At 37.5% G+C, this 16,832-nt stretch overlaps 1 protein-coding gene across 3 annotated transcripts in view; it reads right to left on the reverse strand.

Moving 5' to 3' along the window:
• Positions 1-10,889, reverse strand: part of SPOCK1 (SPARC (osteonectin), cwcv and kazal like domains proteoglycan 1) — a 471,478-nt gene extending 460,589 nt beyond the window's left edge. For all 3 annotated transcript variants that reach the window (XM_087709511.1, XM_087709509.1, XM_087709510.1), the window contains exons 1-2: positions 10,692-10,889; positions 9,991-10,170 (exon numbers count right to left, since the gene is read on the reverse strand). In XM_087709511.1, coding sequence (XP_087565637.1) covers positions 9,991-10,170 — 180 coding nt within the window. In that variant the 5' untranslated portion in view covers positions 10,692-10,889. The remainder of the gene's footprint in view (positions 1-9,990; positions 10,171-10,691) is intronic.
• Positions 10,890-16,832: the final 5,943 nt, after the last annotated feature.

Consider the following 16,832-nt stretch of genomic DNA (forward strand, 5'->3'; position numbering starts at 1 on the left):
CTTTTTTACAACTGCAATGAAGGGGATGGGATGAAGAAACCAGGAAAAACGCTAGAAATAATTAAGTATTAAATCTTAGCATAATTGTTTGTTCCCTGGTGATAAAAAGAGGAAATAATTTCCAGAAAATACTAATAATAAATGCAAACTGGTTTATAAGAATAAAATCCAAACTCCAGAAGCTCATATAAAGATGTGTATGATCAAGTTTGATTACTAAGATTTCCAAAAAGTTGCAAAAAATATATTTGTGCTGTATTTATCAAATATGAACTACTATCATGGGAACTACAATTAGCTACCCCATTAAGTTATGCATGCCTGGCACCATGCAAAGATGGATTAACTCTCACTCACCTTGACTAGAGAACACACCTTCTGGGTGCAGAGTGGCAGGCAGAAGTTCTCCTGTTCCATTTGAAGGGACTATAAGGGAAATCCTCCATATACATATAGCCCTTCATTTGCCAGTTCTAATGAAGCTTTCACCAAAAGTGAAAGCTTCCACTTGAGATGAAAGACCTGAGGATTACCATAGTCCTTACAAGGGCTTGGAGAGAGCAACCAAGACAATATGGGCAATATTAGGAAGAGACCTGATAAGAAATCAGCAGCATCAGAAGGTAAAGATAAAGGTTCGCGACTCTAGGTGGCGGTGCTCATCTCCGTTTCAAAGCCGAAGAGCCAGCATCGTCCGAAGACCTCTCCGTGGTCATGTGGCATGACTAAATGCCGAAGGCGCACGGAATGCTGTTACCTCCCCACCAAAGGTGGTCCCTATTTTTCTACTTGCATTTTTACATGCTTTCGAACTGCTAGGTTGGCAGAAGCTGGGACAAATAAACAAAGTGAGCCTTGGAAAAAGAAAATTTTGGGGGAGAATCAGTAAGTGTCTTTACCAAGAATGAAGCTATATATGTGAGAAAGGAAGTGGACCATTCTAATACATTCCAACATTATTTGTCAGATGGCAAAACTGTGTCATCATCACCAGTTCATGCTTGAAAAAGACAGCAATAGCACTTACACTTATATAAGTGCACTTATAGTGCTTTACAGCATTCACTGGGCAGTTTACAATGTCATCATATTGCCCTCAACCATCTGGGTCATTTTACCAACCTTAGAAGGATGGAAGTCTGAATCAACCTTGAACTAGTCAAGATCAAATTCATCTCTGTGGGCAGAATTAGCCTGCAATACTGCATTTAATTATTGCGCCACAAGGGCTCTTATTGAGGGATGAAAAACAGAAAGTTCTTATGCATAGAAGCAGCTTACACTTGGTTCTTTTTCTTTTTGAATGAAAAAAGAGAGAGATCAATCGAAAAGAGCAGTAACTTTCCTTCTTTTAATGCCTGTACAAAACTAGAAAATTTGTTTAAAGGCAGTTTAAAGGAATTGTAAATGCTGATATGTCATTTGACATTTTTTATAGCAACTACCTGAAAAAAACATGGTCTTTTAAGTAAAAGAAAAAAATCAGCAAGCTACACTGATAAATATAATAATGAGTCAGAAAAATTAAAAATGGGAAGAAAGTAGATGTATTTAAAATACTGTAAGAAAGCAAGAAAATAGGAGGCTCATTTTCTGACACATTTCTGGGAGTTCTACAATCCTGAGGTAGAGTATATTCTTTGCACACAAGAAGGCTGTCTCTCAAGTCATCCATACAATTTTTTTTCCAAACAGATTTTCAGTTCAGTTCAGTTAACAAAGCTACATGACAACTTTAAAGAGATGTTTCAGATCATTAATAACTGGCCTGAACTGCAATTCTGAACTTTTAAAATAATGTTTATTATTAAATTATATTTCATATTTAACATTCCATTCCTACAGTACTGCAGCCAATTCATTCTTGTTTTCTTAGAAGCCAATGGGGTACCAAACACTTAGTTGTAAGAAAAGTAATGATGCTGCAGCGATCCTGGCAATTATTTATGGTATGCCATAAGAACCACAGTTTTCAAGATTCCTATAACATTTTTACCTGTCTATGGCATCCTTGCTTGGGCCATATCAGAAAAGACTCATATCTACCAATACCATGCAGCTGAGCAATAATATAATACTTAGGTAAAGGTAAAGTTCCCCTCGCACATATGTGCTGACTCTAGGGGGTGGTGCTCATCTCTGTTTCAAATCCAAAGAACCAGCACTGTCCAAAGACGTTTCCGTGGTCATGTGGCCGGTATGACTAAACACCGAAGGCACATGGAATGCTGTTACCTTTCCACCAAAGTGGTCCCTATTTTTCTACTGCATTTTTACATGCTTTTGAACTGCTTGGTTGGCAGAAGCTGAGACAAGTAACGGGAGCTCACTCCATTACACTGCGCTAGGGATTCAAACCGCCGAACTGTCAACCTTTCTGATTGACAAGCTGAGCGTCTTAGCCACTGAGCCACCACTTCCCTCCTGATATAACACTTAGCCAACTATTAATACACATAGCTTAGAGCTAGGTGAAGGTTTTTTTAAAAAAATACTTAGGTAAAACAACTATTTGAAGCTCTTTTAGACATGTGTTGGCCACGTGGTTTAATGATTTAATTTTGCATCATGTTGAATTCTAGATCATTGTTCTGGCATAAAGAGAGTTTTTCCTATTAGTTGCTACTATTAACGCATATCAAACTGCCTCATCAAGATGAAGCCTGCTGCCTCCGTAGAATAAAATGCTTCAGGGGAAGCAAAAAAAAAGTTTTTGAAATCTAAAATAATTATTTCTGAAAAGAAGAGGGCAGGAAGGAGAGAGAGAGATCACTCTGTATTTTATACTGAAAACTGTAAATGTCATCAGAATCCCTGCTTTGCCTTGTATGTACAAAACATATTTTTTCTGGGTTTTATGATTAATGCTGGTTGCACATGAAAATGTTTCATAGAACAGTGAATCAGCTTTGCAAAGCTTCATCAAAATCAAATAACCCATGTACTTCAACCTTCTGCATATGACAGCACTATAAAATAATAGAATTATTCTGCGAGTCAGGCTGTTCACAGTATAACAAGCTTAGAAATGTGAGCTATCGCTATGCACAGACAAATTATCACTCGTATTTGAACAGGGATTATTTGTGCGCTACCACTGGGAAAAATGCCACTACAGCTTGTTTTCTTTTTAAAAGAGTATTTATTTGTTAGATTTTTATTTCACTTTTCCACCAAGTGCGCAAGCATACCCGACAGGCTTTTCCCTCCATTATATCGGCAGGAACGCAATCTCGTCAGGTAGGCTGGACTGTGAGAGTGACAGGCCTAAAACCCCCACTGCATTTCAATGGCCAGACTCTCCCTGATCCTAGCCTTAATCTCTACACCATATACAACATAAAAGATTGTTCATCTGTGATGCTCTCTATATTCAGACAGCAAGCTAATCAAGATGCATATATAGATATGATTCCCAAGTATCTGCCAATGTTATCTAAATCTAAATTATTATTTTATTAACCCATTAAATATTGAGTATACTCAGAGGCAGAAGGGAAAGGGAGAATAGCACAAAATTCAGTACTGTCACTAAAGACATGAGGAAAATCAGAAAAAAAATATGGAAAGAAGTCACTAACTTTACAAAACATCTAGATATTATTTTTTTATGAAAAGGGGAGATACTAGCTACTGGAATAAATAAAATAGCTTCTTGCTTAAAGAAATTAACATTTTAAATGTACAGATTATCAGTCTCTCTACTAGCATATAAGCCCTGTTTGATTCTACAGGACTTTCAGCACTGTAAAATGTTTTCTCACACTCTTGAACATGCAGATGTGATTGGACTCAAATGTGGGAACTCAAAGTTTAATAACTCAGAAGATGACCATTAAACTCGCCAGTAAACTCGCGTGACCTGAACCCAATAGAGAATCTATGGGGCATTGCCAAGAGAAAGATCAGAGACATGAGACCGAACAATGCAGAAAAGCTGAAGGCCGCTATTGAAGCATCCTGGTCTTCCATAACACCTCAGCAGTGCAACAGGCTAATAGCTTCCATGTCACGCCGCATTGAGGCAGTAATTGCTGCAAAAGGGGCCCAAACCAAGTACTGAGTACATATGCATGCTTATACTTTTCAGAGGTCCGATATTGTTCTATGTACAATCCTTGTTTTATTGATTGTATGTAATATTCTAATTTTCTGAGATGGTGGATTTGGGGTTTTCATGAGCTGTAAGCCATAATCATCACAATTATGACAAATCACGGCTTTAAATATCTTGCTTTGCATGTAATGAGTCTTATCTCATATATTAGTTTCACCTTTTAAGTTGCATTACTGAAATAAATGAACTTTTGCACGATATTCTAATTTTTCAAGTTTCACCTGTAGTTGAAGTATTCCATGAATATAATTCTGCTTGGCATATTTTGGTTTATAGGAGATGAAAAACAATCTTAGCCAATTCTCTCTTCTTTTACTATACAATATCCCATCTAGTGGATAAACCAACTTTTCAGCGTAGGTGTTTTTGGTTATTTTTTTAGCAGAAGGGAGGGAGGAAGAGGACTTGCAGAAGGGACAGATGAAAGCTTCACTTCTCTTTGATCCATAGTGCAAATGCTCTCTGCTGAATCACCTAAGCCACACAAATGGAAGGAGCCTTTCTGTTTTTACAAAACATATCATCAAATTCTTATATGTTGAATAAAAGCACTGTTCTCTTTGTTTTTAGAGGCTTCTATGATGGCTTCATGAGCTCCTTCTTCTAGTAGAAAACACTTGTGCAGCTATTTTTCTACAGCTTTCCAGTTCAACTGATTACCTTTTGACTCTGCTGTGACACAGAAAATAGACTTCAAGTACAGACACCAGTGTGGAAGGGTGTTTGTGGCATTAAAGACTTGGTTCAAATCAATTCTCGATTATGAAACTCACTGAGTGCCTTTGGGTCAGCTACTTTCTCTCAGTCCAATTACTCAACATGACTCTTTTCAGGAAAAAAAAAGAAAAGTAAAGAAAAGAAAAGGGGGAATCCTATGACCAGTATATTTACCTCTTAGAAGAGAATTGGACATAAATACGTATAAACCCTACAAAAAGTTATTTATATTTCTTATTTCTAAACCACCCATCTCCATTTGAGTTTGTGGCTGGATTATGCAGGATGTAAACCCCCATAGTCCAAAACGTTTGTCTTAGTTCTACTTGATTCTTCTCCACTCCAGCTAAAGTCAAGGTAGTTTGGAACTAGACGGCATAAGTTTATTAAATAAAGAGCGCCATGCAGTTATGTCTCAGTCATTTTTATTTTGAGCAGTTCACTTTTCCCTTTGCAAAAGTTAAATTGCCTATTTCCCTATTTCTCCACGTTTCTTTAAAATAGATCGATCCGAGGTTTTTTTCTCCCCTCGCTATGAAAACAAAGCAAGGCAATGTTGAGGATTGGCTGAAAACTGGCTTTTTAGATTCCCTTTGTTCAAGAGAGAAAATTGATCAATTCATGGGGAACATTGTTAACTGCAAAAATGGCAACAATAAGATCCTGGCAGGGTACTTCTGAGGTTTGATGGGTTAGAAACAATGGCTGTGTTGAGGTAGCCTGTTGCTAAATTGGGATACTAAATAAAGCTTCAACTTCCTTCCTACAAGTAACTGCAGCACATGAGTGGTGAGATCCAGGCTTGCCCATGGACCAGGGGTGAAATTCAGCAGGTTCTGACAGATTCTGGAGAACCAGTACCGGAAATTTTGAGTAGTTCAGACAACCGGCAAATACCACCTCTGGCTGGCCCCCGAGTGGGGTGGAAATGGAGATTTTGCAATATTCTTCCCCCAGGAGTGGGGAGGGAATGGAGATTTTGCGTATTCTTCCCCTGCCACGCCACCAAGCCACACCCACAAAACCAGTAGTAAAAAAAATTGAATTTCACCACTGCCGTGGACTTTCACATACCAAAAGCATAAGGATCTGCAACGGGATATAATAGTGAATGTAAAACACTGCCATCAATCAAAGCCCCTTTGTACATATGGGTTGGACACTGCAGCCCCTTTTTTGTTGAGTGGTGGATGAGTCTGGATGAAGCACATGCTTTTAGCAACATGGGTATATTTTGCTTTAGAATATTTCCCAAAAAATATTTTGACCACTGGGTCAGGATTTCAATGCTAAGATGTAATTTTTCATTGACCTCTATCCATCTTTAAAGGCTTATATCTTCCATGTAAAGGGTGAGCTTGCAAATTTATTTGTCAATTCACCAAAGTATTTTCCTTTTGTTCAGTTGAAATAAGTTGAAATATTATAAATATTATAAATATTTCAACATAAAAAAGCTAGATTATTAGAACGCATTCCAGAGATCAAAACTCTTAGTTAGTTAGTTAGCAGTTAGACTTATATACTGCTTCATAGGGCTTTCAGCCCTCTCTAAGCGGTTTACAGAGTCAGCATATTGCCCCCAACAACAATCCGGGTCCTCATTTTACCCACCTCGGAAGGATGGAAGGCTGAGTCAACCCTGAGCCTGTGAGATTTGAACAGCTGAACTGCAGATCTGCAGTCAGCTGAAGTAGCCTGCAGTGCTGCATTTAACCACTGCGCCACCTTGGCTTTTAAACTATTTTCTTTAAGATACAGCAAAGTCACAGCAAAAGGCTAGCATTGTACAGGTATTGGAATAGCTGTGTAATGGTTACTTCCAATAGAAAGCCATATTCCACTGAGACCAGGAGAATGGTCTTTTCCTTGTCAAGTGGCACTACCTTATTTTAAAAAGCTAAGTAAAATCAGATCTACTTTACAATTGGAGGGCAGAACATTGTGAAATCCAAGGGAGAAAAACTAATCTGGGAGGTCAAAAAATATTCAAAAAGCAATGAAAAACTACACTTGGGGTGATCTTTACTTAATGAGACTTTAATTGTTAATATTGATGATGATTCACAAGACTAAGTGAAAATACCAAGTGTGATTGAATGTCAAAATGTGGAGCTATTTTTTAAAAAAAAGATATCCCAGACTTGGGAAAGTAGAAAGCATGAGAAACAAGCTCCAAACAACTCTATTTTGATTGGATTAGGTGCAAATTGAAATAGAGAGTAGCTTCGGCAGATTCTGTTATAGCACCCCAACCATACTCAAGTATTTTCCAAGACATTTAGAAGTCCTGTATCTTCTAGCTCAAAGGGCTGACAGGCAGCTTAGCCAAAAGGTTTTGTCAATCCTAAAACAAATGGGATTGTTCCCACCCTGGTTTGCTTTGTATCCTTGATGTGTTTCATGTTCAAATATTAATTCAGGTAGTTCTCAACTTATGAAACACAATGGGATCAGAATTTCCGCTACTAAGCAAAGTGATTGTTAAGTGAGTCATGCCTAATTTTATACCATTTCTGCCATGATTGTTAAGAAAAACACTTGTTTAACTACAAATGGAATAAATCAAATGGTCATTAAAGAAATCTAGCTTCCCCCACTGACTTTGCTTGTCAGACGTCAGCTAAGAAGGTTGAAAATGCCGATCACATGACCCCAAGATGCTGGATGCCACTTGCCAAAATTTAATCACATGACTGTGGGGATGTTGCAACAGTCATATGTGTGATGACCGGTTGTAAGTCACTTTTTGAAGTGCATTGTAACTTTGAACAGTCACCAAATGAATCATTGTAAATCAAGGAATACTTGTATTCATAAAAACATGTCCAAGCTCAAATTTTCCATCTCATTCTACAGTTGAGATAAAATGTTATTTAACAATGGGATCAATGTTGTAAGAATATTTGGTACATAAGCCCTGGTGAAATGTATTGGGGTTGCTCAAACTATTGTTCATTTTTACTGGCCAAAAGTCATTACATTTTTCAGGAGATAATGTCTCTGCTATTCTTTCCAACCCCAAAAGAAAAATTGCTTCTGCAAGCACAAGAAAAATAATATCCAGCTTTGCCAGTATGCTGCACCATTATAGAAGAAGCAGTTGAGACTACAGCTAACAGTAAGCACTGTTCAGCATATTAGCATATTCTTCATATGCATAATAGTAAACTCTTTTCCATAAATTGTGCAGACCGTTTTATTGAAAGAAATAGAGTGGCTTATGCTTTACCCATTTTTAAATATGCTTTGAAAAAACATCTTTCCTTGGTACCATTTCAGACAGGCAATCTATGCCGCTGCAATCTGGAAACCTCTCTCCCAAATTTATAGTGTCTGGTTGGTTTACACAGATGCCAAAGCAGGCTTATGAAACAATCTCAGAATCTTTATTTTACCAATTAACCTTACGCAGGTTTATTTTTTGATCTGGAACTGGAAAGATACAAAAGGATTTGCAAACTAGGAAAAAATTGAAGCTGTTTCTTCGTGTTGTTTAAGATAAAGATAAGCATTAATGAACAGATAAATTATGAATTGATTACTGAAAAATAATATAGTGGTGGAAAGTTTTATTTACTCCTTCCCCATATTTACTTCAACATACTTTTACATATCTGCATCCTGATAAAAGCTTTAAAAGTTTGAAGTATGATGAACCTACCCCTGAGGTTGGCTTTCTTTCTACATTTGTTTTCCAGGTTATTTTATTTATTTATGATTAAGTAATTATTGGCTAAAGAGAATTGTATCGTTGAAAACTTTTATATGAGATTTGATCAATGACTCCTTTGTAATTTTCAAATACAACATTTCTGGTGAAAAGATATCCCTATATTGTTTTAAACCTTTCAATGTCATCACGTTGTCACATAATAGATATTTGATTGTATGCTTCAACTTAGTACAGTTATTTCAAAGATGGACATAAAGCATATAATCACTTTTTATAGTATTTCTAAATTCAGTTTTGCTCAAAGATTAAGGCTGCAATTTATACTTCATGGATTTTATGAAGAGTATTCATGTCTGATTTTATGGACTTTATGGACTTGATACTTTTATCCCTAATACATCCTGAAATTTATCATACATTTAATATTTATCTAAACTGAAAATATATGACTAGGGGATATTCAATTATAGATCAATTCAATTGGTAATTTACAGCCTTAGAAAATTCGACTCCATTTTAATATTCTGACTGGGCCTCTGCATAAGGTCTTGTATGATACAGACAAGTGAAACACCCAACTATTGCGATCCTACACAATCCTTATTGTTGTCAGAACATTCTGTGGTGAACAAGTTAGCTCAACTACTGTTGTATGGTTCATCTCACCTATAGTAGATACATAACATTATGGACTTGACTCTTCTAAGGAATTATAAATGGTTAAGATCGAACAGTTGTTAATGGATAGTCAACACAAACAAAACCTGTCCCATTTCATTCTCTTCCAGGCTGGTGAATAACACAGATATGTCATTTTTCCCTAAGTTTCACTTAGAATATCTTTTGCTACTCCATCAAAAATGATTTGCTGTGTCACAACATAACCTACAAATGAAGATATATTTGAAAGTGTTCTTGAATTATGATCATACTTAATTTGAGAGAGAGAGAGAGAGAGAGAAAGAGAGAGAGAGAGAGAGAGAGAGGGAGAGAGAGAGAGAGAGAGAGAGAGAGAGAGAGAGAGATATTCACAACTGGAACAGCATGCTTCTGATCTCCCTACTACCACCCACAGCAATAGAAAGCTTCATCAAGATGGGGGTTCTGTTAGTAAATAGTTCCAAGGGAACTGGAAGGACTTCACAGTGATTAATTTTGCAAACCAGCAAAGTTCCTAGAAGTCCTAAATGAAAATGGAAGACCAAGGAAACTAATCACTTATCTGAAAGCATACCACAGCGCTCATGCTTGTGTGCATGTGCCCACACACACATCCACACACACAAAGTAAATAAATAATAAAATCCAGGGGATTTTTAAAGGGCAGTCGACTTCCTTCCAACACTATAGTAGCAGCCAACAGATGTAACCATGTCCTCTCCTACTAAGAGCCCCTTGCAGAGAAAGAAAGAAAATAAAATCCACGATACGTTTTGAGCAAAGCACACACTGTACCTATAGGCACAGGAATACAACTTACATCTCTGAATTTGTTCCAGTATTTATCTTTGTCATATTGGGAAACGGTGCTCAGCCATTTGTCATTGTCCAAAAAATTGCCATTGTTGTTGCTGCTGCTGCTGCTACGAAGGGTGATCTCTGGATGCCTGCCCTCTGCTTGCAGAAAACACCAAAGCGCTACGGCTAATATCCGGTACATCTGACAAAAGAGGAAGAAAGGATGAGTGGAAAGATGCGGAGAAGGGAAGGCTACTATCCCCCCCCCCACACACACACACACACAAACACACAGACACCGGGCTCAGTGAGCCACTTAAAAAAAAACCAAGTGTTTCAGAAACGCAGCGGGGAGAGTAATCATTGGAGGGACAACGTGGGTTAGTCAAGTATGTTGGGCAACGGAGCTGTCTCTCTCGCACCAGCTCATACCGTTGCGCAGAGCACCGAGGGCCACCGAGCGATGAGAACCGAAGTGCCAAGCAAGCGGCAGTCGCCCAGAGACCAACAGCGGGTTGGATTCTCGGCAAAGTTTGAGGCTACCAGGTGGGATTTCTCCTCCCGATCCTGTCCTGTCCTCCCGGCCAAAAGCCCGGAGCAGCCGCTTCTCCACCAAGTGTAAGAACGTGACCAAAGCGAAGCGGGCGGGCGCGAGATGCCCCATCCAACCGGCCGAAGCCACCTGCAAGTTTTCCAGCCGGGATCCTCTAGTTCTATACTCACCTTCGGCCGAAATGCTTCGCCGTCAGGGGCTGCGTCGCTCTTTCCGGCCGTCTCGGGGTAACCGAGTCACCCTTTATCCCCCCTCCCCTTTCCTCTCCGGCTCGGTTCGGAGTAAAAAAAAAAAAAAAACACCGGGAAGCCCGCTCTAAAGCTTCGCCCAGCTGCTTTGTGCGTGCTTGTCGAAGTGTTGGGCTTGGGTTGTGTGTGTGCGCGCTCGAGTTTCCGACGAGCTCGTCGCGAAGCGTCGAAATCTGGCGCCACTTAGTGACCGAGTTACGGCACTGCCGCTGCTGGAGCGGAACGTGAGCGGGCTTCTTTCCCGGCTCTTCTTGGGACTGGCTGGCTCTCCCTTCCTTTTTGGAGCCCTTGGGAGCGTTTGGCCTCGGATGATGTGTCTTTCATTCTCGGGTCTGGTTCAAGGATCCCCGAAGCCGTGGCTTGGTTATACTGTTGCTTTATTGAATAGGTTGCAGTTCACAGGCTTCACGTGCTGTGTTATAAACCATCCTTTGCTGGTTTTGTATATAAAAATAAATGAGCAAAGTGTATAAACCTGGCCTGTGTCTAACATTCAGTTCATACTGTATTACTGCGTAAATAGAATATATATACCAATGTTAGATATATGTTAGAAGCCCTTATGATGTCATAAAAATGATACAATGATAAAATTATGCATTTGCATCACGGCATCTAACACAAGTCGATACTATTCTTATTATAAGTAGATAAGTAGTATATAGTAACTACGTAGAATAGTATACTATCTATACCGTAAACATCATTTGCTTGATTAAATCATCTGGCCCCCTTTCCTCTCCTCATTGGATGCTCGTGATACCAATTATCTTTCAGGCTGGATTCCCATATTCCGTAATGTGACTAATTTGATTTTGATTTTGTGCAGTGTTTGAACTGTGCAATCTATTATAGCTCGGACTTGCAAATGAAGTAGGCCACAAAGCTTGTTCCATAAAGCACAATAAAAATTCTTGGCTTAGAGAGTATATGAATTCAGCCAATATAAAGTCCTGTCTGTAACAGTCCTCTTCTGACTGTAGTAAAACCACCATGTGATTTATTTTGTGATTTTAGTGTTTAAATGAGAGTTAATACTCAAAATGGGACAAAAAACATTATTGGCAAAATTCTTTAATTAAAAAAAAGTAGTGAATCACCTTGTTGTGTTTACATTTGTTTACATTACCATGCAGTCCATTAAGTTCAGCAGCTACTTATATGCAGATGTGATTTCTCTATAGCAGATGTCCCCAATTTGATGATCTTGAGAAATGTTGGCGTTCAACTTCCATAAGTCACAACTGCCATGATTGACATATTGTTACTTGCCTTTATTATTAGCTAATTAATCATCATAGCTGCTGTTTATACTTATTTATTTTGTGAATCTTTTAAATGTTTTTTTAATTGTTTTGTTTTTTAATTTGAAATTTGTAACTCAAAGTTACTTTGTTGAGTTCATTGACTATAGAAAATGAATGAATGAATGAATGAATGAATGAATGAATGAATGAATAATTGAATGAATGAATAATTGAATGAATGAAAGAAAATTGCCAGCCCAGGTCCCTGGAAAGGACTTTATAGGTGGGCAACAATGCCAAATCCAGTCTAAATATCCAGCTGACTATGTGATGAATCATATTAATAATAATAATAAGCAACAACCATGAACAAGTTAAAAATGTGTTTAGTCCAAGTTTGGGTTACATTCAAAGAAAATGTCTGAAGGGAAATTTGAACAGTGGAAACATCAAAACCATCAATATCTGGGCCATGCCTGTGATATAATACTGACTGTGAGACCAACCATAATAATAGTAATACTTTACACTGTGTCATGAACTGTAGGTATTTAAATAGATTATTTCGACTGTGCAACATTTTGGATTTGATTCAAAAATGTACTTCAAAGACACGGGGTCTTTAAAAAGCTGCAGAATGGTTCTTTGTTTCTGTCCTCTGAATGTCAATACATCTTTTTCATACTGAAGATTACTCTTTTTAGGGTTGATGTAGTTATATCCTATATTGAGAATAATTCAACACTACTTGTCCTCTGAAGTACCCTCCAGTTCTAAATAATATGAGTATAGCATAATTCTAAGATGGAGTAACAACTTCTATACCAAGAACTTTAATTTCAGAGTCAAGATTGTTGCCCAGGTTATTCATTATTTGATTATTTGCGGGGCTGAGAGTTTTGTGCACTTTCCATACTAAGTGCATGTCAAAAAGATTATGAAAATTGATTGAAAGGTAGCTTCACATTACAGTATTTTGATCATTACTTACCCTGTTTCCCCCAAAATAAGACTTCCCCGGATAATAAGCCCAATCGGGCTTTTGAGCGCATGCGCTAAAATAAGCACTTTCCTGAAAATAAGCCCTACCCAAAAATATTGCTACACAGCAGCAGCCATGTGGTGACCACGCTCGCCGCCTCCTGTACCTCAAAAACAATGATGTCCCTGAAAATAAGGCCAAGTACTTATTTGGGGGGGGGGGGTCACAAGAAAATAGGACCCTGTCTTATTTTCAGGAAAACACGGTACTGTTATTGTACACACAGAACTATATTGGTCCAGAATTCCTCTCTTTACTTTTAGTATAAATGCCAAAGGTCTATTTTCTTCAGAGATAAAAAATTTAAAACTTTTTAAAAAGATACTCTAGTACATCTTCAATGTATCAATAAGGTTATACTGCTGTTAAATCTGTATTTTCCAAGAAGACTTTTCAGTTGTTTATCCCAGATATTTTAATGTCGATAATGTTTGCAGAAGACAGTTTTTTGTGTATTTTTATGTTTACCCAATTATGACATTCAAATACTACTAATCCCTTCTGATCCTACTCAGCCTGAGATGTAAGTTTAATCTTTGACAGTGATTCACATACTTCAGAAGCTGCAGAACATCACAGCTATTTATTCTTCACAGTAGTAGTAAAACATTTTTGCCTGTAAATGTAAGAATGGATTTATTTCCAACAACTATGTCTAATTCCAGTGCTGAGATTTGAGCAGAATAAAATCACCTGATGTATAAGGGAGTTTCATTATTAAACCAGTACAGATCCTAGAAATGTTTGACTTCCACTGTCCCAGTGGATTCTGTCGAATATATTGTCAGCAGAGTGAATGGTGCAGCAAAGATCTTGGTATTAGTGACAATCTTTTTGAGGGGCAAAAAATATGGGATTGCTTCAAGTGGCAAATTTTAAGACTGCAGTATGGTAATGACTGAAGCTGCTTTCTCGGTAGATCCAAGATATTCACTTGCTTTGTTTTAGGCTAGCAATATACAGATTTACAGGTTGAAGCTTCCCTAGGAAGTTCACATTTTTTGGGGTAACTATATAAGAAAAAAAATAAGAAGAGCAAAGTTTAATACGTTAAAAACAATGAAAAAATAACCACTGATATTATGAAGTCAAAAGTTCCTGCTTACTGATTAGTTATATTTATTAACAGTTTATGAAGTATGATTAGATTGTATTAATCTATTGATGAAAAGTTAAACAATGTACTCAATTATAATACTACATATGACCAGAGAATCAGATTGTCAGTCATGGCCACCAAACATCTTTCCCTGCTGAAAGGAAATATAAATAAGTTGCTTTTATTGCCAAATCAATAAAATAACAGTAACAAAAAATGGCTACTATAGAATGAAGCAGAATCAAGCTCCTTATATATAAAAGCCCAAACTTTTAAAGCAAGGATCTTCAAACTCTTCAGCTCATCAGCTTCTTCATGATGTTTCAGACCGATCCCCAAATATCTGTATATGAAAATAATGTAAAAGATATAGTGCAAGTAGCAATTGATTATTTGAGTAGGCTCGTTGTTCCTTGGAGGTCAATGTTGACCATTTTGGAAAACCCTGATTTAAATTATGTGATAAAGACAGTGTGAACAAGTCAGGTGTTAATATCTGTGAACTGGCTCTGAACAAAGTTGATATGGCTTTCAATACCATAGCTTCATATGTTTATAAACATCTTGTTGCTTGTAAATGTGATTGCATTTTCGTATCTAATCATTATTACTTTAAAAAGGGATGTTTTTCCAAGTAAATGGGCATAAAATATAAAGTAAAAAGCAAAATTTTGTTTTATCTTTACAATCTTTACAGTGCTATGATTTAACCGAGTTTAAAATGTGAAATTGTACAGGCTCAGGAGTAATATACCACACCACATTGGCATGCAATACTGTGCATGATTTGTATTCTGTGTGTGTGTGTGTGTGTTCAATAAAGTCTCTAGAGTAATGCATACTCTATATGTATCCTTCTGTTATATTCTCTCTGAATCCTATCATGCTCTAAGTGTATCCTCCCATTACTTGCTGACTGGGAAAAAAGTGGGGGAAAGATTGGGGAAGGAGAACAAGGGGAAAGAAAGCTGAAGAATACAGATTAAAGCATCAACTGGGACCATTAAGAACTGATAAATGCTAACAAAGTCAACAGCTCTCTTTTGTGATTTAATGATAGGTATGAGTAAACAAGGGCTTTATTTCCTGGAGAAGAAAATGGGCACATCAAAGGAGGAGGAGGAGGAGGAGGAGGAGGAGGAGGAGGAGGAGGAGGAGGAGGAGGAGGAGGAGGAGGAGGAGGAGGAGGAGGAGGAGGAGGAGGAGGAGGAAGAAAGGTCTGAAGCCCAAACCAATGTGAAATCCTATTGTGAGAATCAGCAGAGATACCATGACCTGTGTAGGCTATAAAAGATGCAAACACAGTGCTGGCAAAACTCAGTTTCTCCCACAAAGAATTCTTTGAAATCTCCCAATTCCCTTTCATCCACATGGCCAGTAGAGAAGGAGGGCATTTTGTCTTTATCTCTTTCTGTCCTATTTTCTACATTCTGTATGGGAATGTGGATGTGTCCATGCTTACAGAAGAGAAGGTTTTAATGAAGTGGTTATAAAAAGATTGATTTTGCTCCTGGCTTGTTTGGGAACTTCTTCTGCCAGTTCTCAGATACTCAAAAAAGATTTCTAGAAGCTTTGTAACAGTATCAGAACTGGCAAACTGCATGCCCACTCCCCATCCCCCCACAAAAAGTAGTAATATGAAAATATACATATGTCATGGATTGGTGCAGACGGAAAGGGAAAAATTGTTATGCACATAACTGAAGCCTGTAACATCCCTCCCAGAAAAAAACCCAACTATAATTAAGTTCAAGATGTAAAATTATGTAGCAGAACCGGTGCCTCTATCGTAAAACACTCATTTCTGAAAAACAATTTTGTGCAAGCAAAATTTCTTTCTTGCTTTCTCTTTCTTTTTTCTTTCTTTACTTTTTTTCTTTCTTCATTAAAACAGAATGCAAAGTATTTCAAAAGCCAGTTAGTTCAGAGAATATCCTAACACTTTTTTTTACATTAGTAAGGAGAAACACATACTACTATCTGGGTTAACACACCTAGAATGGTGTGTCACCCAGCCAAACCAAGAAAGCCACATGATAGGCCAAATAAGACCATTTTTTAATCTATGTTTCTTCAGATAAAATATGTGGATGGCTGCTACAAAAACAAACTTTCAACTTTGTGAGTTGAGATATTATCTTCCTATGAGAAAAATAAAAACAAATACATAGTTAAGATGCAATAGAATAGTTTCAATGATGAATATTTTTTAGTTTTTTTTTTAATATAAAAGAAGTGGATAGGATAGTCATCTTACTAGAAAGACAATTCAACTCATACATCTCCTCTGTTAGCCATTTTCCAAGGCCAGTTAGGAGGCATTCTTTGAAAATTCTTCCCCAAATGTTTAGTTTGTTTCTAATTGACATTTGCACAGCATTTTGAAGGAAGCACGAAAGAGAAATCTGCTTTAGAAAACTCTAATTTCCCACAATTTTGGTAGCCTGCTTGAAATCTAAATTTTTAGCTAAAAGCAATTTACATGGAACAGTTATTATCAAAAAAAAATACCATAGCAGGAATAAAAACAGGAAATAAAAGGAAGGATTTCTAAAGCATCACCCTTCATTCAGCAAGAATCCCTGAAATGGGAATGTAATTGAACTCCAAAAAAACCCGAGTGTAATTCACCAAGCTGCTCTTCTGGATACTGAATGGGCTGGTCTCAGGTAGGA

This window comes from Thamnophis sirtalis, unplaced genomic scaffold (genome assembly GCF_051295495.1).
Source record: "Thamnophis sirtalis isolate CommonGarterSnake01/CBP01778 unplaced genomic scaffold, rThaSir2_p1.2 scaffold_3, whole genome shotgun sequence".
Taxonomy (NCBI): Eukaryota; Metazoa; Chordata; class Lepidosauria; order Squamata; family Natricidae; genus Thamnophis; species Thamnophis sirtalis.